Source organism: Mytilus trossulus, chromosome 3 (assembly GCF_036588685.1).
Source record: "Mytilus trossulus isolate FHL-02 chromosome 3, PNRI_Mtr1.1.1.hap1, whole genome shotgun sequence".
Lineage (NCBI taxonomy): Eukaryota > Metazoa > Mollusca > Bivalvia > Mytilida > Mytilidae > Mytilus > Mytilus trossulus.
In genome coordinates this window covers 10757356-10769757 of record NC_086375.1, presented here as the reverse complement: position 1 = coordinate 10769757, position 12402 = coordinate 10757356, and the positions used below count along the sequence as shown (strand labels likewise).

Sequence of the window (12402 nt, the reverse complement as noted above, 5' to 3'; positions counted from 1 at the left end):
CACTCTCAATGTGGGTCATAGGAGTGAATGTCACAAATCTAAACGAACGTGTTGGCTAATTAAGACATTCATCATAGCCAAACGAACACCCAATTTCAGCACAGGTTGTACTGTCTCGGAAGGGGACCATATTTTTATACCCCAGTTAAAAATGGCGTCGTCGGTATAAATGATACAGTTGGACAAAGCACCAATCATCTACGTAAGCTTATATATTTGCGTTGTTGCGTCTTTCATGCATGTCTTTATAGTTATCAATAAATAATGAACGGTTCAAAGTTGGTACTGGTGAAACTGCCCTGAAAATTTTATGAAGCCCCATGTGTGAGGGGGGATAGGACCTTTATCGGGACTCCGGGATCGGCTGTTTTTAAGCTCGGGATTTCGGGATTTCGGGATTGACCCTTTCGGGGTCCGAAAAATCTTTTTTCCTAATCTCGGGATGTCGGGATTTAAGTAATTTTAAATTCGGGACTTCGGGATTTCATGTTTTTAAGCCCGGGATTTCGGGATCAGGACCCCTCCTATTCCCCCTCATGTTTTAATGACACTCGTATTGATACTGTATGATTATTGTTTGCTTAACGTTCACTTGCAAATAGTTCATGAATGTCCAGGATGAACACAAAGTACCAATACTACAGGTTGGTTCTGGAAGGAGTCAGTCCGGAGTAATGTCGCGGAATTTCGGACTGGCACTGGATAAAATAAAGTATATTAGAAAAGTACAAAAACGATGCCGTGCAGCAGGCTATTTACGGACCCCTCGTAGAGTTTTTGCAAGGGTTCGTAAAGTGTAGAGAGAGTGGTGCTCTCTCTTTATGAAACATTGCATCTTATATTCCCATTCTGACTGGACGTGGTAGCGTTTACATCCCACACAGCTCAACAGATGTACCACTTCGGAGAGGGTTTACCTCCGGTCGGAAAAATACCAAAGTGCCCATAACTATTCCCCAGTCAGCCTTTTAGATCACAAGTACATACTTGTAATGCGCTTGGGTAAATCATGTTTGTAAGTCCATCATCTACTTAAACTGTGACAATAGTGTAAAACACAAGATGAACCTCGTCATGAAAACCTGAAAATGCATGAAATACTTGTCACTGGATGAAATAATATGACAAACAAGCAATCTGTACTAAATCCGCTCAACCTGTACATACGGGGTTTTTGTTTAGGGTGTTTCTCTAGGCACGTATATATTTACTTTGAAAGTTTCTAAAGCAGTTATAATAGATTGTTTCGCGTATACCCGAATCCCAAACGATAATCACAAGTTAATTATTTGCATAATATTCTTTCTGCTACATGTAGCTCCAAGTTTCTGACGTCTATAAGGGTAACGAGAGGAGAACGACTTGCGCTATCTTTATTTCTTAAAATGAAAAAAAATCCTGGGTGAAATCTAATTCCACACTTCGTTGACTGATGGCAATACATTAATATGTTGACCATGATCCTGTGTTCCTATAAAACTACTGCGGGTGAATTTAACGATTTCTATTGTACATAAAAACCTGCGCAGGTATAGAATACCGGTATGTGGAGTAAAATTATGCACAAGGTTCCGAGTGTGGTCTGTTATGACATTCATGAAGATTGCTGTCGATTGCCGCTATCGCTGTAAGCATTTTATGCCACCCTCCACTTAGTTGTCACCAATATTCTATTGTCAAATAAAAGGTATTTAGTGCATTTTTCACAAAGAATTGATAGGATAAGCATATATTTGAGCACTTGCAGCATGTGCAGAAAGTGTAAATACAAATGTGCAGGAATATGTATTTAGAATATCAAACAGGAGAAAAAGCAGTCACATGTTACATATATACCAGTACATTAGAGGGAGTACTTTTCTGACTATTTGAAAGGCTGAATGGTCAATCGAGTAAGACAATTTCAAACCTCAGGAATTGCAATGCCAATTTGTTTTGAAACTTTACATGACTATGTATAGCTTGACCTACACGTTTGAGTATCATGCACGTTCATGCTGCATTCCTACTACGCTCTCAGCAATAACGTCAATAGCATGTACTATACCATACAACTGTCGTATTCCTTCTATTATTTATTTATACGTAGATTTCTCGGAAACAGTAATGCCATCATAATCTACCAGGACTCATGGGCGTGGTAGTAGGAATATAAGTAAAGGCAGATGATGACCTCTGGTCTATTCCTGCATGATCCAGTAGACAGGTCGACTAATAATCCAACCTATATTAATTGCTGGTCCGTTAAAATTAAATGATGATGTTTTTAGTGAACGACAGTGGGTCGTAATATGAACGTAGTCAGTTCGTAAGAAGAGCGTGATGAAGCTGGCATGTGCGTACTATAATCGTACTATAAGCTTGAACAGCGTGGTATGAAAGTGGAGCAGTCGAAATAGAATCGTGGTTGGGTCGCAATGAGATCATGATGGTCGTAGTAAGGTCGTATCATAGTCAATGTGAAATCGTAGCGCAGTCTCTTCGATAATAATCGTGCTTTTGCTACGCTCTCGCTACGATAGTACAATTACCGTTATGATCTTACCACGACATAACTACGCTCTCCCTATTATTTCTACCGCGCCCTCATTTCGCCACCACCGCATCACGATTGTTTGGAACATGTTCGAAGTTGGTCCTCGCTCAGCACGATCAAAAAGACTTCATGATCGCCACAAACGTATACCACGACTTTACTTTGATCTACACGACTGTACTACGATCGTCAAAATTTGCATTTGAGATCATAGTGCGACCGTGACCAAGTGTGACGGGGGTATAAACCACACACCCTCCTCTCATGCATAATACAAATTTAACCATTCTATACGTATATGTAAACTTTTTATGCGGTTTTGTCACGATTTCAGTTCAAACTAGCACAGGCACTTGTCTCAGAGTGTATATATACATGTATAAAGAGGGATATATTAATTATTTTTTCCCCAGAAACCAATGAAAACCATCAACCCCAACTTTACTTTCAATCTCGGAGGGGGGTCACTTTCTATGTAATGAGTGGGTAGGGATGATCCCCTGGAATATGTCACTTTTTCATGCTCCATCGGCATGGCATATGAAAAGGGTGAGAAATCAAATTCAGTTCAATAGATTGATATTTTTACTTGCTTGATTATATTATAAGTATCTGAAACTAATCAGATGTTCTTATTTTTTGTGATGTGGTTAAATCACAGTCGTAAATACATCAACTATTTGTCAAACCATTTACACATTTAAACATGTTATACTCTATAAGACCTATGTGGTATTTCCGCTAATGCTAGATACAGATGCTATAAATGTCATCATTTTGACATTTGCACCTAATAAACATTCAAAGGTTTGTTTACATGAAACATGATAACAATTATTTAAAGAAATTTCATAGTGTCAGCTATGAGATGGAACAGCAATGTACAAAAAGTAACTTTTGATCAGTTTTTCATTAATATAAAACTCAGTGAAAGTGTTTCTCTCGGGAGTGTTACTATACTTATCTGACCAAACATCTTATATTGTCTTTTAAAAATTCTTTTTTAATGAAAGATATAAAAAGGGGCAAATAGAGGAAAGTGTTTAAGATGCGACGAATTTATTAAATTAATTGTGATTATTGCAACTGCTTTGCTACTAAACAAGTTCGTGAAGATAAGCGGGACCCCAAAACAAATTATAAACTCTCATGTACCAGAAGATGAAAAATATCCAAATATCTCAATAGTTTTTTTTTGTTCGTTGATATATGATAAGGTATATATTTCTAATAAACAAAAGGTTTGGTACTTGAGGTATCAGCTGCATGCTCACCCCTACCAAAAATCTTTAAGCCCCCTTCCCGAGCTTTCAATATAGACTTTTTTCAAGTAAAGTTTTTTTCCATTCTGTTGATGTTATTAAACCACTCCCAAAAGTTGAGGTTACGTTACATAAAACTTGCAGTTTAAAGTAAAAAGAAGTTAAGATCATGATATTATGAATTTACGTTTACAATTTACATTAAATTTGTTTTTACTTTCAACATTAACATATTGAAACGTTTAATATTTCGAAAATAAGGACCACCGTATGTTCATAATGGTTATATCTAGTGGGTAATACACATGCTGGTTCTTTTCATTTTCTTATCATATTTTATTGCTAGAGATGCTAACTGGGTGTTATATCCTTCTAATGTTACCTCTTTGATTGACCAAAGACTCGGAAGGAAGTATTATATTGAATACACCGTATGGGTAAATTATCATGTTTATTCTTACATCAGTAGAACCATCGAGGTACAATAATAATTTGGGATTATTGTGTGGCCAGTGATGGATTATGTCGCGCGTTTTGTAATACACGCAGTACTGTAAAGTGAAACGAGGTCATTCTGTTGTGTACTTTAGTCAAAGGAAGAGAAAGATGGAGTCCCTTAGAATAAGAAAATGAAACTGATTGGATTTCGTTTTAAAGGAAGAAGAGTCTGAAGCTAACGTGTATACCTACGAGAGTTCTGGTAAGATATACTTTTTAATCCATAGAAAATACTTTTTTTTTCGTCTGCGGGTAAAAACAATCTATTTCTTTCACGTAAAGTCGAAAACAATTCTTTTCTTTCAATTTTAGCAGTACATATAGTGGCAGCTGAGGGTGAAACACAAGCATTTTTTTCTCAGAATCAAAAACAATATTTTTTTTTCATAACACTTTTTTTCCAAATAACTTAGTACAATAAGTGTCAATTTTTATTAATGTCTAGCAGTTATTAAAACAGTTTGGAATGTTATATATATATATATATAAGTGTATCTTTATCTGCGGAAACATGTAATTTGCATTTGTATTAAGAATTCAGTCAAAACTATAAAAAAATATTTGTTTACATGGTTAAGTAATTTATGTACCAAAATAAGGCTCTATCCAGTCAGTAACCATACTTGTACTTAGTTAAAATGTGATAATTTCTAAAGCTTACTGTCATTCATGTGCCAGTTTTTTTCGTGCAATTTTATATCTCTCTGATGCTCAAATGAGAAGTGGTAAATATGATGAGTACAGATATAATAAGCATAATTGTGGGTGAATTAATACTTATTACTTTATATATTTCCACCGTATTAGTTATGTGTACTTCAAAGCAACTTGGAGAGTATAAATTTTCAATGTTATTAATAAGATATTTTGCTAGCTCTTTATATTTGGAATTGTATATGTGTTGTTATGACATTCTGTCTCATATAGGGTCGATTCGTTTTTGGAAAGCTTATTGAAAATGCTCCCTATTAATGAACTCTCATTTATAATGAAGTGATAATGTGATGCAGTCTTACGATTTGTTTTCTTTAATTTTCATATAAAACATATAAACGGTAAAATAGACAAGACCTGCTTAATATGCTTAGATATGGTCAAAATATGAAATTAGAAGATGTGGTATGATTGCATATTGGCAAAGTCAAATATGTGTGAAAATCCTGTTTTTTTCGATACATTTTTAAAGAAAAAATAATATACAATTACTTGTTGTATGCACTGTTCTAACTTTTTGTGAAACACTGTTTAAAACTGTGTAATTTGTATTAAAACAGACGAATCACGAAAGAAAAGAATAACTCAAAGTACTGGTGGCATGGGTGCAGTGAATTCGAAATATCAACAGCGACCCTCAAATACAGAATATGAAAGAAAAAGGTGAGGTTACAAAATTTTATTTGCAAACTTTACTTTATAACTTCGAGGTATCACTGCTAATAGTCAGGGGAATTACTTAAATGATCAAATTTTATTGTAGCTTTAAATATATCATACCAGGCGGAAACCCAGTTGAAATCGAAGCTCTTTGTTAGAGAAGGCGATCAATGCTTACTGCAATGTTTACTATAGTAACACGATTTTTAAAAATTAATATAGAAACAAACACAACGACAACTTGTTTTCTTTTCAATAACGAAGTGTTTTATTTTTAAAACACAATTTGCATAACAGGGCCGTAACTAGCCTCTTCAAATAGTGAGGCCAAAAATAACGCCGAAAACGAAAAAAAATTGGCGAGGGGACTGGGGGCCGCTCAAGGCCCCCAGAAGCTCTGAGAAAAATATCGCAAAATCGTGCATTCTGAGCGTTTTCCGGACTCTTTATGACATTGAAACATATTTTTTGTATGCATTGACTTTGTGTGCGATTAGCTTTCGTGCACATTTACTCCATATTCCTTTATTTTCTGTAAAAGGGTCTGAACATGACTTAATGCAAGTTTGACCCATCAATCAAAATGGTCATATGGCAATACATTATTACTTTTTTTCAAATTATTTGATACTGGAAAATAGGTGACATTACTTTAATTTAAACCATGTCAGCTATCTAGTTTAATCAACCAAAAGAAGCCAGTTGTGAATTCTTTTATATTAAATTCAATTCTCCATGCAGAATGGACCATTTTTTTCTGTGTCTTGTAGTATCGTATATTCTTTAAATATTTTCTCGCACAATATCTTGACATCGGTGGGCATGCAACATTGCAAAACCACACGTTTACAAATGAAATTCAACACTCAGACTATTGTCATGAAGTAGGACAATAAATGAACAAAAGACAAACCCGGGACACAGAAGTTCAAACAATAGACCATCAACTCTGAAAACTAAAAGTAAAAAAGAAAAATGGATCACGAAAAACATGCAGGGGCGACACCAGAGAGTGAAGAGAACTTGCTTCTTGTTAGACACTTTCCGTGAAAACAATTTCATATTAAGACAATCTTTTGTTTATTTTTATTTTTTTGAAATTTCTAACATGAGGCATTTGCCTCATTTGCCTCAATGTAGTTACGGCCCTGCGATAAGTTTTCAATTTATCAACATATCAATGCAGACCCAATGCTGCAGAACAATTTGATATCAAGTCGACGACATAGGAATCCATCAAGTCAAGAAAATGCATAACCTCCGATTTTTTTTTTAAATTACCACGGACGGAGAACATATCACTATTAGTTCAGTAATTTTCGTGTCTACCTTTCTATTATGTAACTCGAGAAAAAAATTCCAAAAAATGGTTTAACAATTGTATCGAAAAGAGAAAATCGAGTGCACCTTTTTAGCTCACCCGGACCAAAGGGCCAAGTGAGATTTTCTCACCACTTTGAGTCCGTCGTCGTCGTCTGTTAACTTTTACAAAAATCTTCTCCTCTGAAACTACTGGGCCAAATTACACCCGAACTTTGCTACAATCATCATTGGGGTATCTTGTTTAAATAATGTGTCCGGTGACCTGGCCAACTAACCAAGATGGCTACCATGGCTAAAAATAGAACATAGGGGTAAAATGCAGTTTTTGACTCGTATATCTCAAAAACCAAAGCAAATCTGACATGGGATAAAAGTGTTAACCAGGTGAAGATCTATCTGCCTTGAAATTTTCAGATGAAAAGGGCAACTCGTTGTTAGGTTGCTGTCCCTGAATTGGTAATTTTAAGGAAATTTTGCCGTTTCTGTTATTATCTTGAATATTATTATAGATAGAGATAAACTGTTACAGCAATAATGTACAGCAAAGTAAAACCTAACTAGAGGCTCTAAAGAGCCTTTATCGGACCGCAGATGAATTATCACGTTGTGATTGATTAAACGCCGTCACGTGGTGACCCCCCTATGAGGCGTATGGGGTTAGTAAGTTTCATATGGGGTTCATGATGCGTTAATGGCGACGTCATCTATTTAAGTTAATGTGTTTCATTGTTTATTTTCCAACAAAACGCCGCAGAAAAAGTCCAGCGTCCAATAAATTCGTTATACGGTTAACTACTGACCCCCTACAGATCCATATAGAGTGAATAAAATTCATAGGGGACTCGGCCTCCGGCCTCACTCCCTATGGATTTTACTAAGTTAACCCTCTATGGATCCGTATGGGGTCAGTAGCAAACCATTTAACTTATAATGTTGCTATACAATAAAAGGGTTATTGCATGAATATTGGGAAACATTGTCTCTCGTAGATCATATATTGCACTCGTAAGCTAGTGCAATATAAAATTCTACTAAGAACAATATTCCAGAATATACATGCAATAACCCTATATTATATGAGATATTTCATATAGTTTATAAGATATCTTATATAGTTTATAAGATATCTTATATACTTTAAGATATCTTATATACTTTAAGATATCTTATATACTTTATAAGATATCTTATATACTTTATAAGATATCTTATATACTTTATAAGATATCTTATATACTTTATAAGATATCTTATATACTGTATAAGATATCTAATAAAGTATACAAGATATCTGATATATATTTCTAATATAAGAATATCTGTGGACGGCAACGACTGAATGTATGATCGCTATGTCTCGCTTTTTCGACAAAAGTCGAAGGCTCGACAAAAATGCATTTACAAATAATCATATTATGGTATTATTCTCACTATTTAAATGATCTTTTCTGAAATAGGTCTTTAGCATAAATCATTTTCTTTTTTAGACTTCACTATCTATGAGTACCAATATAATCTTTAAGCAGTTCAGTGGATTTTGAATCCAGACCAGCCAGTCAAGAGAATTTACCGTAAATAGAAAATTAGCAAAAGTGACAGCAACACACGTATGTTTCGATTGGTGTGATATATTTTGGACAGGAGTAGCAGACTGCGGTGCATTGATTCCAAAATCTTGACAAAACAACAACTGAACACCTTTTTTTCTCTTTCAAGTAGGATTGTGCTTTAAACTGACCAAATCACAAACATCGACCTATAAACTAACTATGTGCATTTATTGCTTTATTGAACATAACTGTGTAAACCTAATTTTGTGACTGAATTCAGTCGTTCTATTTTTTATTTTTTGCAGAATTGGTCTATTTTCAACAAATTTTTACTGAATTTGTGTTGACTGAATTCAGTCATCTGTTGTATAGATGTTAATACTATGTAATCTCACTTGGTGTAATTTTAGTCTTATGAAACACTCTTATTTAGTTCTTGTAGCTTCTTTCAAATGTTGTGTGACTGAATTCAGTCAACATTTTGTGAAAATAATGAACAGGATACAGAGTTAATTTCATTTGGCTGTTTCTGTTATATGTTGTTTGTATTTAATCTGTAATATCTGTAATCCGAAATCTGTTTCCGAATTTACAGTTTGAGCCGTTATTTAATAAGAAGCAACAAGTACAAATAAGATTTATGTTACTTTCAAATACACTGATTGTATTCTTTGATATAAAGATGAAATCGAGTGACTGAATTCAGTCATTCAAATAATAATAACAATACAATGTTTTTTTTCTTCATATGTTGTAAGTTAACAATACTAATAAAGTATTTATGCAAATATTTCTTTGCCACGGTTGACGTTTTAATACGTTTTAAATAAAATGGAAATGAAATGATGCACTTTGCAAACAATGTTGAATGTTAAATGGTATAATATGATAAATAATATATCTACTGAGTTCAACCCTTGAGATTTGACAAATCAGAATATTGACAAGTTGAAACAGAATGTGTTTTACTTGTATCTATGAAACTTTTCAAATATATATAAAGGTATGACCATCAGAAGGACGTGTACATAATACATATAATGATTCCCAACTTCATGCACACACAATACACAAACTCGATATAAATATTCGTATTAAACATTAGAGGTTATTTCATCAGAAACGACGGCAGATTGTAAGTTAACCTTATCAACTCGTCATCTAAAAAAATAATGTTTCAAATATTTGTTACTGTATATTGAATACTAATATAACATGTATGAATTGTGCGTGTTGTCGGGTATATATGCGATGTTAAGTGGCATAACAGAAACTGTACTGTATATTTTAAGTTGACTAACCTTCATGAATGAAAGTGCGTTTTCGTATCTAAAAATGGTAATTCGAACAGTTCGTTTACGACGTACTTCTTGGTTACAAAGCCCGATCAAATTAAATGTGGCAATTCAAATGTATTGAATAATCCACTTTTCCTTGCTTCAAATTTCAAGTAAGAATTAAGAAAGGTATTATTTAAACCATGTCAGTATCAAAGCGCTGACTCCGGAACAGTTATTAATCTCGGGCGCTAACAACCCATCAGCATTTGCTTTCGAACAAGTGCTAAAAAAATTAAGGGAAAACACTTTCGGCGCTTTTCTGGATTTATCTTTATTTTGAACGCTCTTACCACAAAAATTGAAAGCTAAGGATGCGCAAGAAAATGATTTTATTTATTTTCTTAAATTTTATGCGGCCACATCGCTTTCTGGGTTTGTCATGAACTTGCTCCAACCCCAACCTTTAAAAGTCAAGGACGTATAAAGTTCTTGGTAATGGACTAAATGACCAAAAGAGAAAAAATAAATTCCATCAAAGGTAAAATTAAGCCAGAGGGAGTGCAGCCCCCCCCCTTTTTTTTTAAAAGTTTGCTCAATGTATTTAAACGAGCAATTTAGAATAAGAAAGTTATGTTATAAATCATGCCAATACCAAAGCACTGACTTCGATGCTGATATATAACGTCCCTTTAGTTTTGACATTTTGAATCATAATATTTTATGCTTATAGTCATTCAATGACTTGGCATAATATATTCTGATTCATACAAAAGTATTTTTTGTGTCCTTTTGTCTCTCTTTTTTCTCGAACACGTGACTGGTCGAAATCACGTGTATATATGACACACCAATTTTGTCTGCGAATGCGACTGAAAAAAATGCTGCGTAAGTGGAAATGAAATTTATATTTATAGGTATGACGTAATTTGCATACTTTCGACTTGTATCAAAACGGTTATTTGAAAAGTAAAAAGAAATTGTATTATTATTACCGTTATTAATATTATTATCGGTTGATTTTTTTTTACTTTGGGAAATACCACTTAACCTCGAACAATTTTAGAAGTTACCTTTCCTTTTAGATCTATAAATAAACTATCGTGTAGTCTATATATAGATTAAATAAAGTAGGTTACATACACCGATTTGCGCAATATCAATTGAGAAGTCAGATTTGCGCATGCGTTTAATTTTCCTGAGTAAGCGAAAAATTATAATTAGACATGACGTTATGAGAAACGTATATAAAAGGTATTTTAGGAGTTATTGTCATGAGAAGGGTTGATTACTTTGAAATAAACATACGAAGTATAAATTCCAAAAAGTAATATACAGTTTTGTCAATTTTGAAAAACTATGTATGTTCAAATAATGAAGATGCGTTTTTAACAAAAAAAACATCAGAAAGAATACATGATTACTACTAGAACTTTATGCTTTTTTTCTTTACAGTTTTATAAGATGTTGGATAATTCTTATATGTGTGATTTGGAAAATAATATACTTGCAAAAATGGCAAACGGCAGCAGCAATTTGGTAGATGCAACACTTCTAGCATTGGAAACCGGGAATATGGCGCCACTGATAAAAGAAGAGTTAAAATGTACTATTCAATCAAGACGCTTAGCCAAGGGACAACACGAAATGGAAGTAGAATTTCCAGAAGAAACAAAACATGAGGTAGGTTAATAGTTAAAAAATCTGATTATTATATATATCATGTGTCCAAGCTTTTCTTACGAAAATCCGATAACCGGTCGCCATTCTTCTATCTGCTTTGAATATATTTCGAGATCCTCTAGACTTGTCGGATGAGTACCCACCATCAAAAATTAAAAGGCTGAAATTTCATAGGTTGATGAATTAATTACCAAAAACAGAGAGTAAAACGAAGTGTTGGCAGATCCTTGTACACAGCTTTGACACATGATCGGTATTCTAATGAGATTGATAGTTAAGATTTCAAAACACACATAATATACAATTTATCACTGCAAAATCAAAAGGATTTTAAAGCCGTTTACAGGACTTGTAAAAAGATGTAAAATGAAAATTGATAATTAGTTTTCTTTTGTTTTTTTAAGGAAGGCGGGTTAAGCTTTTATTTTGTTACTCAATCTGTCTTTTTGTCTAATTATGGTCTAAGAACATTGGTAACCTTCTGTTGCATTAATTCATTGGAAGATTGACGATAAAAAATATGGAATTTTCAAGACAGTTGGAATCATCACTAAATTCCTTCAGTACTACAAGATAAAAATATTTTAAATTAAAATATCTAACATTTACGCATTCAGATTTTAAAATCAAACCTAATAAAGAATAAGCGACAAAGAAAGGTATACCATATGCGGGATATGGAATTTTTCAACCTACAGTTCCAAAGGCACCAAAGCAACTGTATTAAGGAAAAGTTTTGAAGTATTTAAAAATTGTCATTGAATTTCAAATGCTTTGTTTCAGCTCACAGAGGAAGAGCGAGATAAGATTGTTAAACGTCGAGAGCAAAATAGACTGGCAGCACAAAGATTCCGAGATAGAAAGAAAACTAATTCTACATCACTTTGCAAGGTACGTGT

At 33.7% G+C, this 12402-nt stretch overlaps 1 protein-coding gene and 1 long non-coding RNA gene across 3 annotated transcripts in view; both read left to right on the top strand.

Annotated features, from left to right (window-relative positions):
- Positions 1 to 12402, top strand: part of LOC134709231 (basic leucine zipper transcriptional factor ATF-like 3) — a 30584-nt gene that overhangs the window by 16977 nt on the left and 1205 nt on the right. The window contains exons 1-3 of one of the 2 annotated variants that reach the window (XM_063569399.1): positions 11092 to 11147; positions 11276 to 11503; positions 12287 to 12394. In XM_063569399.1, coding sequence (XP_063425469.1) covers positions 11285 to 11503; positions 12287 to 12394 — 327 coding nt within the window. In that variant the 5' untranslated portion in view covers positions 11092 to 11147; positions 11276 to 11284. Of the gene's footprint in view, positions 1 to 11091; positions 11148 to 11275; positions 11504 to 12286; positions 12395 to 12402 lie in introns of those variants that run through there. The other variant, XM_063569398.1, reaches the window with a different exon arrangement.
- Positions 4261 to 8788, top strand: LOC134709229 (uncharacterized). The gene is made up of 3 exons (XR_010105929.1): positions 4261 to 4498; positions 5571 to 5673; positions 8481 to 8788. It is a non-coding gene; the product is annotated as an uncharacterized LOC134709229 (long non-coding RNA).